The 17,135-nt window shown below is 46.2% G+C and overlaps 2 protein-coding genes across 3 annotated transcripts in view; one reads left to right on the forward strand and one right to left on the reverse strand.

Annotated features, from left to right (window-relative positions):
• RASSF2 (Ras association domain family member 2) overlaps positions 1-3,297 on the forward strand; it is a 41,659-nt gene extending 38,362 nt beyond the window's left edge. The window contains exon 11 of the mRNA XM_081961032.1: positions 33-3,297. Within this exon, the coding sequence (XP_081817158.1) occupies positions 33-102 (70 nt within the window). The 3' untranslated portion in view covers positions 103-3,297. The remainder of the gene's footprint in view (positions 1-32) is intronic.
• Positions 1-17,135, reverse strand: part of LOC309396157 (surfactant protein C-like) — a 353,221-nt gene that overhangs the window by 324,727 nt on the left and 11,359 nt on the right. Inside the window, exons 5-6 of one of the 2 annotated variants that reach the window (XM_081961036.1) lie at positions 16,794-16,937; positions 12,950-13,288 (exon numbers count right to left, since the gene is read on the reverse strand). The exons of the other annotated variant lie outside the window; for it this stretch is intronic. Coding sequence (XP_081817162.1) covers positions 16,794-16,937 — 144 coding nt within the window. The 3' untranslated portion in view covers positions 12,950-13,288. Of the gene's footprint in view, positions 1-12,949; positions 13,289-16,793; positions 16,938-17,135 lie in introns of those variants that run through there. 2 annotated transcript variants of the gene reach the window in all.

Genomic DNA, 17,135 nt, shown 5'->3' on the forward strand with positions numbered 1-17,135 from the left:
TGGATAACTCTTCTGTTTTGGGTCCCTTTAAGGTATTCGGTGCTACGTGTGATGATTGAGCAAAGATTAGAAGAAATCTCCGAAGGTCCAGCAACAATGTAAAGGCTTGGTTTGAAAGACTGCAACCTCTTAGGGCTTCCCAGTTCCCAGCCAGGCATCCTGGACACAGATTTCCTAGGGAAGACTCCTTCACTTGCTCTTAGCAACCCAAATGTCTCTTCTTCCAGGACGGGAATGAGAGCAGCTTTGAGCACCAACCATATTTGCTCCTTCCCCGTTTAACAACGGTGAACTGGGTGGAGAATCTGGGAAGACGGGGAGGATATCCCTCAGCATCAAGTATTGAAAACAGGACAACATCTCAATGTCTTTTGGAGCTGATGATGGTATTGGATGACCGTCCTTGGAACCAGAGCCTGCTGGATGAGAAGCCTCCAGAAGTCATCCAGAAGTTTCTTCACACACCACAGTTCTCAAACCCTTTTAAACAATTATCCAGGATGGGGGAAGGGTGGTTTTGGGAGGGTGAGGAAAAAAGATGCTGAATGGAAAACTGAGTTTTCCCTTCCCTTGACTTCTGCAGCTGAACAGTACTAAACATGGACATTTGGTGGAGTCAAAGGATTAAAATGCTTTGAATTCTTCACCCTACCCTCCATGGCTGGCCTCTGGGATCATCTCTCCCTCCCACCATGCCCATTGCCATGTTTGTAATGGCTATGTTGGCACAACTCCTGACCTTGACCCAGAAGACTTCTTGGGTCTTCTTCTGAACTGAGCCTTGCCTTCTCTCCAGCTGTCCTGCCTTGGTACCCAACTTCTTTAAAGCAACCTGAAGAGATGAAGTTGCCTGCTCAACATAGGAAATCTGCTCAGTTTGTTTGGTTCATCAGTCAAGAGTCCCCAGATGGGCACAGGATGTAGAGCCTTCAGAAATCAAAAATAGCAACAGCAATAGACTTATATGCTGCTTCATGGTGCTTTTACAGCCGTCTCTAAGCAGTTTACAGAGTCAGCCTCTTGCCCCCAACGACCTCGTTTTACCCACCTCGGAAAGACGGAAGGCTGAGTCAAAAATACTTCCTTGCCCTTCCTTTTTGCCTCTACCTTTCTCCAAGCAACTGCTTCTTCTCTTCACATTCACCTGCTATTCCCTAATACGTCGATGTGATATGGTACTCATTTTGTCCCTGGTTTGTGAATTCCTTGACTGTGGGTGGTGGGGGCTGCTGGCAGCTGGGGCTCAGGAACTTTTGACCCTTTGCAAGTCCTTTCTTCCAGGGGGCTTCCGGCCAGACCACCCTGCTCTTCTGCAGCCCTGCTTCTCATAAGCCCCAAAGTTGTGTGGTGGCATCTCGGACCCAGCAGGGTTCATGCGAGGCCCTTGGAGGCCCTTAAGTCGCTGCTGACTTTGGTCAGGCTATGGATACTCTCTGCTGCCACAGGCTGTGAAAACTGCTAGCAAGGACAACGATGTGGAATAATAGATAAGTAAGCAAGCATGCTTGCTCCAGGCCTTTCAAAAATGTCCCTTCCACCTTTTAAGTACGACGTATGGGTTATTCTCGGGAACTCCATAGTTCTGCACAGTGTCACAAAATTTCGATCTAGGCTAACGAGTTAGATTGCTTGTGAGAACACAGCCATTATCTTGCAAGTGAAACCATGGCCTGTTCACCACAAGATGGTTTATATTTGGGGCATTGCATGAGATACGGACTTAATTTGACCAAATGATTTGGATTAACCTGTGTGAACGTAGGATGCCATCTTCCACTGAGTTACATCGCAGATGTTTGGAGGAGATCCTCAGCACTGACTGGCAGCAACCTCCCCACAGAGCTGGACTCTTTCAGATCCACCTGGAGACCCCCACGGATTGACCCCAGGATCTTCTCTTTGCAGAGCAGGTGTAATTAGTGGCGGCAACGGTGGATGAGACAGAGAGAAGAATGTTGCCATCCAATACACTGGAGTGCATCAATTTTATAAAGGCCATATGGATCACAGGAAATGGGGGGGGGGATTAGATAGGCAACTCCCATTAATTGATCATTAAAAAGATAGCTGATTGGAGTTAAAATGAGCTGTAGTAGGTAGTCTAACAACAGATACTGTAGAAGCCATATCACTCTCGGTGGGAATTCGCTTGGGTCTTCACAGAGATCTGAGTTAGCCTTGCCACCTGGCGTGCATCCCAAGTAAAAGTTGATCAAGAGCATTCTTTTAAAAGCCATTTCCCTGGGTTCCTCCCACTCCCTATTGCAACGGTCTCCATAGAATACTACAGTTGCATCCTCAGGGTAGTAATGAAAAGGAGGAAGGCCTGTTGCCATCTTTTTCTGAGAAGCTCTTTTGGGAGATAGGAAGAGTGTAGTTTGGGGCAGAGAAGGGAAGAAGAGAAAGTTTCTCTTATTTGCTACTTTCTCCGATATCCCCCCACCCCGCCCCGCCCGCCCGCCTTCAAGGACAGGAGAGGGTGAAGACTTAGGGGTGAATTCAGGGTTTCATCTAGAAGGCTGCTGGAGGAAAAAAAGGAATTGGAGCAAAAGCAGATGAGGAAGGCCATGCCTCCTCCTCCTCTTCTCCCTTCTCACCCACTTTGTGCCAACCAAACTTTGTTTCTCCCGTTTACAAGGAAAATCCCAGCTTCAGTTTGAGGGAAAGGCTCCTGCAGACACCTTTCCCTGTTTAAACCAGTTCTTCTCAAACTTGGCAACTCTGAAGACCTGTGGACTTCTACTCCCAGGAATGGCTGTCTGGGAGATGCTGGGAATTGAAGTCCACAGCTCTTAAATTTGCCAAGTTTGAGGTGGTGGGGGCAATGGTTTAGTCCAGTGATGGCGAAATGCACACTTGTCTGGGACGCAACCCGGAAGAGGAGCTGCCCAGGAGGCATGCGCGCACTGGGAAATGAACTTCTGGGTTTCTGGCGCGCACCCGCACACGACGGTCAGCTGGCTGGCATGCATGGCTGATTCTGGAAAATGGAAGACCAGCTCTTCCAGTTTCTGGCACTGCCGCACACACGAAGGCCAGCTGAACGTTGTGCGCGCATGTGCGTGAGAAACCCAAAAGAGGAACAGGGGATGGTATACGTGCCAGGTGGCATGGCTCCATGTGCCATTTTGGGCACGCGTGCCATAGGTTCGCCATCATGGGTTCAGTCCATTCCTCTGGAGTGAATCTCGCTGAAAGAGGTGACTTTTATTTTTAAGGACTGTAATATTAATCAGGATAAATTTACTAGGAAATTTATCCAAGGGGTCTGTGGAGTGTGTGTGTTTGTGTGTATTTTTAAAAAAGGCATAATAGTGAAGCTTCAAATTTTTTGTAATAACTCCACCCTCCTAAAGCCCTACTGAAGCCACGAGACCCTTGCCCAGATAGTAAAGGCCCTGGGAGCTGCATCTTTGTGTTTCTACTAGCTCACCTTCTAATACCACTTTACTCCTAAATTGCACTAGACTGTGGAAACTTTGGGAAAACCCCAATCTTTTCTATCTAATTCTCCTCTAACTCACTATGCCTCACATCACTACTCTTAAATTTCACTAGATCGATTGTGAAATGTCTACAAACCTCCAAGTTGATAAATCTTGTGAAATTTAACAGTACTGATGTTAGGAATAAAGTGATATAGATATATATGCCAAATATCACATGCACAGGAAAGTTACAGCAATAATTTATACAGAAATGTGTTTTTCCCCTCCCCTTTTTCTGGAGAGATTTAAGAACAAAACAGCACAAATTAAATTCAGCATCTTTCAAGGAAACGGCTTGGAAAGTGGCTCTAAGCATTCCTTCAGGGGCTGAATAGCACAAAGCTCGTCGTAGCCACAGTTGTGACCTGTGTGCTCTGTTTAGTCAAAATGTACACTTGTTTCCTTTGTTATCCCTCTGGAGATAATGTGCATTGGGCAACGGGGTGAATATTTTTTTCCCTAATAAAATACGTGTTTCTGGTGTAGGAAGAAATGATTGTGTGTCAAATCTATCTGTCTGTCTGTCTGTCTGTCTGTCTATCTATCATCTATCTATCTATCTATCTATCATCTATCTATCTATCTATCTATCTATCTATCTATCTATCTATCTATCTATCTATCCATCTATCATCTATCTATCATCTATCTATCTATCTATCTATCATCTATCTATCTATCTATCTATCTATCTATCATCTATCATCTATCTATCAAAAGCCAAACACCACTCACTCATCACGAAATCTCCAGAACCATAAAGCCTACAAATGCAAAATTTGGCATGTATGTTCCTCTTGGCTTCTAGTTGCTCGCTAAGAAAGGATTTTTTGAAATTACCATCAGATCATTAGTATTTCTTATACAGTAATTAACACGCTCCAATGCTAAGGAGTTCTACTCCCCCTCCCCACCTGAAATGAACTCTGTTCCAAGTGCCAGTTGCCTCACATTCCGTTAACTCAGTTCAAACTGGCAGACGTTCTACTCCTTCACTCAGGAGTGGTCTGGGGCTCCTTACAGTACTAAATGTCGGTACCTCACCACAATGTCTACGCCTTCCACCTATGGAACTCTTCCAGACTCAAGACAGCGGGAGTGATATTCCCTTAGGTGTTTCAATCACTGACCACCGCTGAGCCAACGGATTGAACCGGATTTCTCCTGCATTGCCTGATCACATAGTTTCATCGCGAAGCACAGGTATCCAGCTAGTTTTTAATAAAATGACAATTTGGCTGTGGAAAGCATCGTTTCAAGAGTAGACATCCTGCATAGCTCAGAGGGTGTAACGTTGAATGGTTGTCCATCCAGGGTGTGAGCTCTCTTTGCGCGTGTTTTCTTGGAGCCAGCTCACGCTTGTGGTGCAATACATGTGAGAACTGCACTGCTCTAATTCAGCAGTTGCCAAGTGATAAAAACATGAATGCAGGGCTGTGCCTTTTTTCTGAAACTCCCCCGACTCAATTCCTGCTGGAAAATCAGGCCTTGATGGAGGGGGCTGTGTGTGAATGTGTGAACAGGAGTGGTGGGGTCAGCTATGTCGAGTTTAATGAAAAGAATGACTGCGGGGTGTGTGTGTGACATGATAGCAGTATTCCGGTATTTCTGCCATAAAGAAGAAGGGGTCAATGTTTTATTGTCCAAAGCACCTGAAGGCAGGATAAGAAGCAATGGATGGAAACTAATCCAGGAGAGAAGCAACCTAGAACAGTGATACTAACCTTTTTGTCGTCATGTGCCGAAAGCGCGTGGGTGCCCATACCCATAATACAACGCACACGCTCCCCACGCCCCATTTTGGACCTGGGAGGCATCCTGCACCAACCTGGAAGCCAAAATGGCACGGTGGCACTGCACAAGCCCCCAAAATGCAATGTGAATACCCCCCATGCATGCACCCCAGAGGTGGGTTTCTACCTGTTCAGCCGAATAAGTAGTAACTCGGCCGGACACGTGACCATACCGGTTCTATCCTGAGCGCTGCCATCTTTATTTTCTGTTCTGCACATGCGCAGAACAATCTTCATTGAAAAAATGTAATCCCCCCCCTTTTTATGGCGTGTGCATGCGGATACCTTTTTAAGTGCAAATGTGTATGCATGTGGAGCACATATCTGGCGTGTGTGCAAGTGAAGCGAGCACAAACCTTTTGGGCCACTGAACTGGCCGATGCACCCCACTCCCATGAATGCATGCACGCTTCCCCTGCATGCGCCCCACCCCCTGTGCATGTGTGGCAGAGGCCTGAAAGACATCTGGCCGGTGGGAGGCCCAGCAGAGAAGCTCTGTGCCACCTGTGCCACCACAGACCTAGAACTAAGGAGAAATCTAACAGTGAGGACAATTAGCCAGTGGAATGGCTTGCCACTAGCAATTGTGGACGCTCCCTCACTGGAGGTTTTTAAGAAGAGGCTGGGCAGCCATTAATGTCAAGCGTGCCTCCTTCAAAATCCAAGAAAGGAAACCCCCAACTCCATTGGTTTAGAGAAAAGGTACTTTTACTGGATATGAAGGGAAAGCAGAGAAAGTAAAGCAAGATCTGAGGCTACATGGTGCGAACTTGTACATATCAAAAGTTTACCCAAATCTCTCCCACAACAACCCCAAGTTAAATATCCAATCTCTAACCCCCAAGGGTGTCGTGTGGTGCATTTCAGGTGGCCTCATCCAGCTGGTATGCAGAGATGGTTGGCCTTGACCAAACCCAAACATGAGCCTTCAGCATGCGCAGAGGTTTCTGAGAACAAAACTCCCTTCGTGATATCTCCTCCAGCATGATTCCCCTCCTAAATATATATATAAAAAAAAAACCTCCCTCCCCGTTACTATGACAGCCAATAGCAAGCAAGCGATATACAGGCTGACAATTTCTCTAAAATGGTAGGATCTAGTCCACCCCCCTGAGCAAAGACCTCCAAGGTCCCTTCCGACTGTTATTCTGTTATCTATATCAGTTACAAGAGTGGGGGGGGGGGGCGAAACCCCATGAAACAATACAACTTTAAAATCAGAGCTACTGAAAGTTTCACTGAATCCCGTCTCCAAATCGGTAGCATTGATCTGAAAGAAACGAATGAAAGCAAAGCTTAACCACTTCTGTTCGTGACAGTTCCCACTTTTTTATGCATGTCACAAGGGCTGGTGATGGGCTCCCCGTGGAGGATCCACCTCCATTGAATTGTGGGCTGTTTCCCAAAGCCCTGTGACCTCTATTGAAATTGGGGCTGCCCGAGCCAGCTATTCAAGAGAGCTGAGCCTGCTTTAGCAAACAGCCAGAGGACGGTGAAGTTGTGGTTTTGTTCAGATGCCTCAACATGTCCTTAGATTGCGTGGTCTTCCATAACCTCCAGAGATCGTCCATTTCCCATTCCTGAGGGTCCACATCCATGCATGGTTAATCCAGGCAGACAGTAAGTGAGTAAGTGATGGGCAGTTGGGCTCGTGAGTTTGCTGGTTTGCTTTGCAGTGTCTTTATATTTTTTTCACCCTTATTCCATAATCTGTAGCATTTGTGGTACCTGGTTCAATATTAGTAACTGTGAGAGGAGTCCTGCTGGACAACCATTTAAATATGAGCCAGCAGTGTGCAGCAGCTGCCAAAAAAGCCAACACAGTTCTAGGCTGCATCAACAGAGGGATAGAATCAAGATCACGTGAAGGGTTAATACCACTTTATAAGGCCTTGGTAAGGCCACACTTGGAATACGGCATCCAGTTTTGGTCACCACAATGTAGAAAAGATGCAGAGACTCTAGAAAGAGTGCAGAGAAGAGCAACAAAGAGGATTAGGGGACTGGAGGCTGAAACATGAAGAACGGTTGCAGGAACTGGGTATGTCTAGCTTAAGAGAAATAAGGACTAGGGGAGACATGATGGCAGTGTTCCAATATCTCAGGGCCTGCCACAAAGAAGAGGGAGTCAAACTATTTTCCAAGGCACCTGTGGGTAGAACAAGAAGCAATGGGTGGAAACTAATCAAGGAAAGAAGCAACTTAGAACTGAGGAGAAATCTGACAGAACAATTAATCAGTGGAACAGAAATTGCCTCCAGAAGTTGTGAATGCTCCAACACTGAAAGCTTTTAAGAAGATGTTGGATAACCATTTGTCTGAAGTGGTGTAGGGGTTCCTGCCTAAGCAGGGGGTTGGACTAGAAGATCTCCAAGGTCCCTTCCAACTCTGTTATTCTATGCTATGCTATTCTATTCTAAATATTTGCACTTAACTCCTGCCTACCTTTCTGCTTTAAGATGGGCCTAGTTCTCATAAAATTTGCTCTGCTCTTTCTTTCCAATTATGTGAAATATATGATATTGTTTCAATTTTCTTCATGCTTCCATGCATTGGCAACTGATCCTGTGAAAGTTCTTTCCTAAGTACGCTTCCTCCAGATTTGTCTCCGTGCAGAATATGCTATGTCCAGCAACAAAATCCCAGCGGTTAAAGAGAAATCCACCAGGGAAAAAAACCCCCATTAATCAGCTTTAACAGACCAAATTAACACCACTTGTTGAGGCTAGAGCCATCATTCAATTATCTCCCTGGGTGGGATAAGATCGTGCCAATTTGCACCAGCTGGTCTTGGAGGAATTTTCTTAGAGAACCACCAAACTATTAGGAAGATGGAAGTCTGGACACCCCTCCAGTATTGACTTCTCCAATTTAATGCCCCAAAACAGGGGTGAAATTCAGCAGGTTCTGACAGGTTCTGGAGAAAGGTAGTCGAAATTTTGAATAGTTCAGAGAACCGGCAAATACCCCCTCTAGCTGGCCCTGTCCCCATCTATTCTCTGCCTCCTGAGTCTCAGCTGATCAGGAGGGAATGGGGATTTTGCAGTATCCTTCCCCTGCCACGTCCACCAAGCCACGCCCACAGAACCAGTAGTAAAATGTTTTGAATCCCACCACTGCTTCTAAGGGCTCAGGGGCTGCTTGGAGCAATGGTTCGATCTATTTTATTTCCACTGATTTGAACTGAGCTGAAGTACGAGAGGAAAGAGCATCTCTCCCTCTTCTTCCTCACTCAGCACATCCAGCATTTCAGCTCCAGACAGTTTTGGGCAGCGCAGAAAGATTTTGTATCCACAAACTCAACAGTTTTTTTCCTGGCGCTCTTGTAGCAGTTGCTGAAAATGGGCCTTTGCTCCTGGCCCTCGGGCGATGCGTAAATCCGTCATGTGAGGGACACAAGGGGATGTGCTGAGGTGCGTGTGTGTGTGGAGGGACAGATGAGTGCACACCATTCTCCCTCCCTTTTGTGTTCCCAGTCCCCAGAAGATTCGGCTCTCCTGTGTCCTGAGACCTGAATTGTGCTTAGCAAGACCATTCCTTCGGGAAAAGTCTAGCTGGGCAGTTCTCGATTAGCACATCGGCCTCCTGTTTGTTTTCGGAATCAAAATAGTGTTTATTTGGCTAATGAGCAGCAACATTCAACAAAATAGAGCCCCAAAGTAAAACCAAATAGATGAGATAAAATACTAGCATAACAAAGATAAAATGACAAATAAAAATGCAACCTACACTACTAAAGTGTTGCATCAACTACCTTTGTGAGTGCAGATTTAACATATAATAATCTGTGAAGTAAAAATAGACCTCTAGATAGCATTAGCAATAGCCCTTAGACTTATATACCACTTTACAGTGCTTTACATCCCTCTCTAAGCAGCTTGCAGAGTCAGTTTCACAATACTTTCCAGCCCTCTCTAAGGGTTTTTTACAGAGACAGACTCTTTGCCCCCAGCAATCTGGCTCCCCATTTTACCAAACTCGAAAGGATGGACAGCTGAGTCAACTTTGAACCTGGTGAGATTCGAACTGCCAAACTGCAGTCAGCCGGCAGTCAGCAGAAGTATTGTGCTGTCTTGTTCATAGGTTTCTTACTTAACAATCTGACCTTTTGGCAGCATCAAGCCCTCTTGGTTGCCAATTGACTGCAAGAATCTCCTTTTGTCCCTTTGCCAACATTGCGTTCCTTTGCTCACGAGAGTGGGGCTGTGTGCACACACATGAGCACGCACACCAGCCTGTCACTCCTGCGGTCTGGTTGTGAATAGGCCGCAGCCCACAGGTTAGGGACCCTGGATTAGCCCACCGACCTGATTTTTAGCCCACAACTCCAGATAGGGCAATATTGATGTAAATCCCTGCAGGTGGCCAAGGGTCATTCAGATTGCAGAATTCACAGCTCCGGAGGAGTGCTAGAGCGCAGAATTCCTCTTAAGGTCAGGATTTGAGGTTGCCAGAAGCTTCCAGGTGGTTCTGTCAGAGTTTGTTGCAGCAATCAAATCCAGAAAGCACACCCAGGTAACTGATTCAGCAGGATTCATTAACTTCTCTTTTTATATATATAAATAATAGACATATATACAATACCAAGAGTGATTCTTCCAATGTGGTAGAGAGGAGAGATCAGTTTTCAGTTCCAGCAACAGACTAGTTTTTGGTCTAGCACAGACTCAGAGCTATAGTACAGAACTAAGCCACGCCCAGGCTCCTTGCTGTCTCCCTGTTGCTCATACAGCAAATATTGTTTCAGTTTCCAAGCAGCCCTCATTGGCTGACCCAGTTGCCATTTCTATTCATTGGCTGACCTTGTTGCCTATTCCAGTCTTTGAATATACTCCGACAGGTTCTGCCCCCCCCCCCAGTGCTGGCCGAGGAGGACCCCCGTTGCTCCCTTGGTCTTTCTGTTCCAGGAGAAGCACCATGAGGTACGGCTGGATCACCTGCTGCTGCATCGTTCTGCTGCTCCTCGTCCTTTTCAGCGGAACGGTGTCTTCCCGCAGGACAGGCAGAAGAGGAGGCTCCAGCAAAGGGTCGCCGTCACAAGGAGACGCCCACTCAATGCCGAAAAGCAGCAGCAGCAAAGAGAGCCAAGGTGGAGGTGGCCATGGGGCAAAAATGGCCGGACTGGCCACAATGGGCGCAGCGATGGGATACAGCTTGAATTCCCTCGGCAAGTCCCACTACGGCCACAGAGGGCACAGCTCTCTTTTGGGGGGCAGAGAGAAGGGCCTCAATTCCTCGGCGGTGATGGTGAAAGGCCATCTCCACAGCCAAGCGTTGAAAAGGCCCGGCCTCCCAGCCTTCTCCCTGCTGGTGTGTGGCGTCACCACATCCCTCTTCCAGAACTGAAGTTGGGCTGCCTGTGGGGGGCTCAGCCTGGCCAGGGGTTGAGAAGAGGACCTGTTGCATATATCGCCTTGGGTTTGGTTCTTTTTTTGCAGTGGTGACGAGATTTCCTCCTTGTGGCTTTTAGCGTGTTAACAACGGGGTGTTGGAGCAGACATGCGGTCAACGTCTTTAGAGCACCCCGAAAATAACACAACTCTGTCCGAGTGCAGTTCAAGCCAGAGTGGAGTAACTAATAAATATTTATTTTTCTTGCCTCGAGTGTAAAGTTGAGTGTAAGCCCCCGTCTCACTGTAAACAGCAGCCTTGTGGGGTAGGTGGGGCTTTCTGGGAGCGACTGGTCCCAAACCACTTTCAAATCGAAGGTCTGGCTCAAACTTAATCCTTACCTTGGCCGTCAAATCTCAGAAAATAGCATCTTCTGGAAGAAATGAGCTAGATTCTGCCCTCAAGGGAGATTTGGCCCTGGATTTTGGGTGGAGGAGAAGGAAGCAAGCGACATTTCTTACCCGCATGGAAAACATTTGGAGATCTCTGCAGAATCGGGATTCCACACTTTGCGCCGAGTGTCACCCAAAGATGGATGGCCTTCTTCTCCCCAGGCCATAACGGTCAAAAAATGGGCAGGTTTTATTCAACTACAGACTTCAACTCCCAGAATTCTCAGGAATGGTAAGTGAGAAATTTGGGGAACTGAAAGTCTGTACAATTGGAAGATGCCAAATTCGGGGAAACATTGCCTGAGATATATGTAGGTTGATGTTCGCCAAATCCAGTCTAAACATCTGGCTGATAGGTGAGCAACGATAACAACAACCGTAATATTACCAATAGTGATAGGCGCCTTGGGTACAATCCCAAGACATCTGGAGCACCTCTTAAATACAATTGGCATTGACACATTCACCACCAGTCAATTGCAAAAGGCAGCTTTAATGGGAACAGTACCGGTAACATCTCAAACATCCACATCTGTCTATCTCAGGTCCTTGGGTAGGACTCGATAGGCAGCTATGAATGCCAAATCCCATCTCAACATCTGGCTAGCTCTGTGATGCATCATTAAAAGAGAAAGTCCATGTCCTAAGCAGTACTTGTGATACAGTAATGTTATTAATAGTACGAATTTTTAAAAGTATTCTCTGACTTCGGCCTCAACAGTTATTTTTTTTACAGATGGCCTGTAAAATGTTAGGTGGCAAGAAAAATATTAGCAAACATTTATATCTGGCAGTTTATTTTGTTTGGCTATTTTGAACGGCATAAATGGCTTGGCCTGGAAAAACAACTCCACAATAATAAAAAGTTCTGTTTGCTCTGGTGTTTTCAGTGTTTTCAGTTATTGCGTAAGAACTTCCTGTGCATATAAACTGTTCTTTTCCCTTCCCTTGCCAATCCAAATTCAGCATTTAATTAGTGCATGTTATCTAAGCGCTTATTCCCAGAGGTGGAGAACAAAATCCTTCAAAGCACATACACATCCGATCACAACAGTAAATTTAAAGCAATTCTTATACAAAAAGCATGTTCTGAATGCAAGGAGAACATGGACTTTGGTGGGAAGGTAACAGTGTTCTGTGTGCCTTCGGCATTGAGTCATGCCGGCTACATGACCACAGAGACGTCTTCAGACAGCTCTGGCTCTTCAGTTTTGAAATGGAGATGAGTACTGCCCCCTAGAGTCGGGAACCACTAGCACATATGTGCAAGAGGAACCTTTACCTTTATCTTTATGGACTATTGTGGAAAGTGAGTTCAGAGGAACTGCCTGTTTTCTTAACCAAAAGTTCTTAGACGGTGCCAGAAACTGCATGTATCCATAAGGTAAAGTCCTGGCTTTCAGCCATTTTGGACTTGGGTCACATGATTAGCCACAAATTGTGATTAAAATACACTTTGAGCTCACCACAGATCTGAACTGGTATTATCTTTTGACTGCCATGCTCCTGTAAGATTGTCCACATTTCAATGCCACCCTTTGGGTGGAAAGCTTAAGGGGGACTGTTAGTAAACGCTATTTATTTAAAGTGTGCGTGTAGCAATTGCAATAGCCCTTAGACTTATATACCGCTTCCCAGTGCTTTTTACAGCCCTCTCTAAGCAGTTTACAGAGTCAGCCTCTTGCCCCTAACTATCAGGGTCCTCATTTACCGACCTTGGAAGGATGGAAGGCTGAGTTGATCTTGAGCCTGATTGGATTCGAACTGCCTAATTGCAGGCAGCCGGCAGGCAGCAGAAGTAGCCTGCAGTATTGCACTCTAACCACTGCGCCACTACGGCTCGTGTGTGTGTGGGTGGGTGGGTGTAGAAATACAAAGAGACTCATTTTATGTCCGATTGTTTTATTAGAATTTTGTACTAAGTTACATAGGGCATTGCGTACTTTGATTAGTAATTATTTAGCATTTCAAGGCATAGGCACAAGCTACATATAATAATCTGCTAGGTTTTGTCCCCCATGATCTCCAAGGGGGTTGGCAGGGATTGGGAACAGAGGTCATAAAAGCGGGACAGGGATTAACAACAGGACAGCAAGTATCACCGCAGAATAGTTTCTGAGGAAAGAATTTCAAAATTTGCTTCATTTAGAGGCTGGCACTGTGATGTCCATTGGCTTCCTTCTACCCTTGCTGACCATGGATGTCCATCAATCCAGGTTTCTACCTGAAAGGATAGGAGATGAGAGGAGGAAAAGGAAGAAACATCACCATATGGATGGCCTGGAACCATCCAGGCCCATATACGTACCTTCTCAGCAAGTTCTTGGGTCCTTAACAGAATAACAGAGTCGGAAGGGACCTTGGAGGTCTTCTAGTCCAACCCCCTGCCTAGGCAGGAAACCCTACACCGTTTCAGACAGATGGCTACCCAACATCTTCTTAAAGACTTCCAGTGTTGGGGCATTCACAACTTCTGGAGGCAACTTCTGTTCCACTCGTTAATTGTCCTTTCTGTCAGGAAATTTCTCCTTACTTCCAAGTTGCTTCTCTCCTTCCCTACTGCTGCCTGCTATATTTTCTGTTCCTCCTGATTTTCCTGAGATCTTTCTCCCAGGAGGCCACATTATCATCACTTTCTGGCTGCTGTCAGTTGCTATAAATCAGGTTTTTGTCATTTATTTTAAGTGCTTTCCCCCATTTTGCTCCTGTGATCAGTCGTACGTGATGATAACGTGGGAGAAAGAGAGCAGAATGAGAGCCCAAGAATTCGAGAGAAGGGCAATCCCGCCCTGGGCAAACATGAGGAAGATGGGAAGGCTTCACAAAGTAATTATGAAAGGCCATAAGGGAAAGGCAACTGCCCCCCCCTTAACGCCCCCCTCCCCAGCACCTCCATTCTCTGTGCCAGGAGAGCATAGACTAGAATAGAATAAGGAATAGAATAGAATAGGGAATAGAATGGAATGGAATAGAATAGAATAGAATAGAATAGAACAGAACAGAACAGAGTAGAGTAGAAAAGAATAGAAAATAAAATAGAATATAGAATAGAATATAGAATAGAATATAGAATAGAATATAGAATACTATAGAACAGAATGGAATATAGGATATAATAGAATATAGGATAGGATAGAATAGAATAAGGAATAGAATAGAATAGAACAGAATAGAATAACAGAGTTGGAAGGGACCTTAGAGGTCTTCTAGTCCAACCCCCCCCCCCCCCCCGCCTAGGCAGGAAACCGTACACCACTTCAGACAAATGGTTGTCCAACATCTTTAAAACTTCCAGTGTTGGAGCAGGACAGTGGCAAGATGTAGGAATGGACACCATAGCATTGTGTTTCTCAACCACGGGGACTTTGAAATAGGTGGATATCAACTCCCAGAATTCCCTGCCCAGCCAGCATTCATCCTGGGAGAATTCAAAGAGGTTAAAGGTCGCACAACTGAAAATGGCCAAAGATGAGAAACCTATAGCTATAGTAGGGGTTCCCATCCTCCCCGGGCCACAGTCCAGTACTGGGTCACAGCCCATTTGGAACTGGGCCATGCAAGCAGCAGCTGAGTGCACACACCAGAGGTTGTATTCAGCAGGTTCTGACCAGTTCTGGAGAACCGGTAGTGGGGTTTTTGAGTTGTTCAGAGAACTGGTAAATACCACCTCTGGCTGGCCCCACCCCATCTATTCTCTGCCTCCTGAGTCCCAGCTGATGGGGAGGGAATGGGGATTTTGCAGTATCCTTCCCCTGCAACACCGACCAAGCCACGCCCACCGAGCCACACCAAGCCACACCACATCCACTAAGCCACACCCACAGAACTGGCAGTAAAATGTTTTGAATCCCACCACTGGCACACACACACGCAGCTCCATTTGAGCCAGCAATGGGCACTCACACATGTGTGTGAAGCTGAATTTGTGTGAGGGGTGGGCGTGCCCATTTAACAACAAAAACTTTGGGCTCAATTGTGGTTGTGAGTTGAGGACTACCTGTAGGGAGTGTGCCAGCTCCCGTGTAGAGTTGGACCCATATCATTACCTCATTTGAATTCTCTGCTCATCCATGTAAATGTGGCCGAGAAAACCCCTTCCAGGAATGTATCTACAGCACATACGCAAACCAAACGAGTTGCTTTTCCCGAAAAAGCCACTTGTGCAATATGTCTCAACGGAAGGGAAGTGACTCAATATTGGTGAGTCCTACCTACAGACACGCTGCTTGAACATGGCATATTAATGACTGGAAAGACAGCTCGTTCCAACATCTATGGCATACTGTGCCTTCCAACACTCATCAAGAGGGAGTTAGTGTCTGATGTTGGGTAACCATCTTCTGGGAAAAGGCATTCCAAGCAGTGGTGGGATTCAAATGAATGTACTACTTGTACTATGGGCGTGGCTTGGTAGGCGTGGCTTGGTGGGTGTGGCAGGGGAAGGATACTGCAAAATTCCCATTTCCTCCTAATCAGCTGGGACTCGGGAGGCAGAGAATAGATGGGGCGAGGCCAGCCAGAGGTGGTATTTGCCGGTTCTCCCAACTGCTCAAAATTTCCGCTCCCGGTTCTCCAGAACTGGTCAGAACCTGCTGAATCCCAACTCTTATTCCAACTATCAATTCCATTGTGGACCCAGGAATTAGTGCTGGTATCTGCTAGATGTGTTGGATAAAGTTCATCAAGTAGTGAGATGATTTTGGTGGCTTTGAACTATGCCCCAAAGGGGCTTTTTCAGGAGGCCACTGGACTTTCTTGTTTTTTTCTTTGAAGATGTTTCACTTCTCATCCAAGAAGCTTCTTTGACTCTGACTGGATGGTGGAGAATGGAAGGATTTATATTCCTTGCAGACAGCTGGTCATTTGCATCTTTTTAGAGGGTCGTTGAGGCCACTTGGAGGTTTACCTGTGTCCTCAGCGTCACCTGAGGGGTGCAAACAGTTCCTGCTGTCTGCACTTTTTCCTCTGGGAATCCATTCCTACTCCCACACCATTCCAAGGGTCTTCATCCCAAATTGGATAGCTAAAAGTCTGTAGAGATTCTCAGTCATCCAGGACACAGATAAACCTCCAAGTGCTTCAAGGACCCTCTAAAAGGATGCAAATGACCAGCTGTCTGCAAGAAGCATCAATCCTTCCATTCCCCACCATCCTGTCAGAGCTGAAGAAGCTTCTTGGATGAGAAGTGAAACATCTTCAAAGAAAAAGCAAGAAAGTCCAGTTGCCTCCTGAAAAAGCATCTCTGGAACAACCAGGACCTGGAGGATGGAAAATCTCTACAGACTTTTTGCTCTGAACTATGGGAATTCCCATAGTTCAGCATATCTGAAAAGCAACAGGATAAGTGTGTGTGTGTGTGTGTTTGTGTGTGTGTCTGTGAATGTGTGTGTGTGTGTGTGTGTAAGTCTGTAGCTGCAGAGAAGTGTAACTTGTATCTTCTGAGGTTTGAACTGTATCCGGCTCTAATACAGGGGTGAAATCCAGCAGGTTCTGGCAGGTTCTGGAGAACCAGTAGCGGAAATTTTGAGTAGTTCAGAGAACCCGCAAATGCCACCTCTGGCTGGCCCCAGAGTAGAGTGAGAATGGAGATTTTGCAGTATCCTTCCCCTGCCATGTCCACCAAGCTACGCCCACCAACCCACACCACGCCCACCAAGCCACGCCCACAGAACTGGTAGTAAAAACATTTGAATCTCACCACTGCTCCAATATCCTTGTCCGCTACTCACCTAAGTGTAGAAGATGGGGATGTGTTTGCAGAGGATGTTTATGGTGGTTCCGAGACCTGAACGATCCACTTGGGATGTGAAGAATTCTTCTTCTTGTGCTTTCTCTTTCCCCTTTGGCATGAGATGCATGACAGACAACTTGGCCTACAAGAGAAGACAACCACATAGCTGGACCCGTCCTTTCCTTTGATTGGAAAGAAGAAAAGGTGAGTAGATCTGACTCCACAGGTCCCTGCTCAGGACTCTGTGGGACAATTGTGATCTTTTCCCCACTGCAAATTAGCTGAGTTTTTTCTCCATCAATGCTGATGTTTGCCGTGTTATCTTGGAGCCTTTTCTTAA

The sequence above is a fragment of the Natrix helvetica genome, assembly GCF_964273705.1.
Source record: "Natrix helvetica genome assembly, chromosome: 8".
NCBI classification, from domain to species: Eukaryota; Metazoa; Chordata; class Lepidosauria; order Squamata; family Natricidae; genus Natrix; species Natrix helvetica.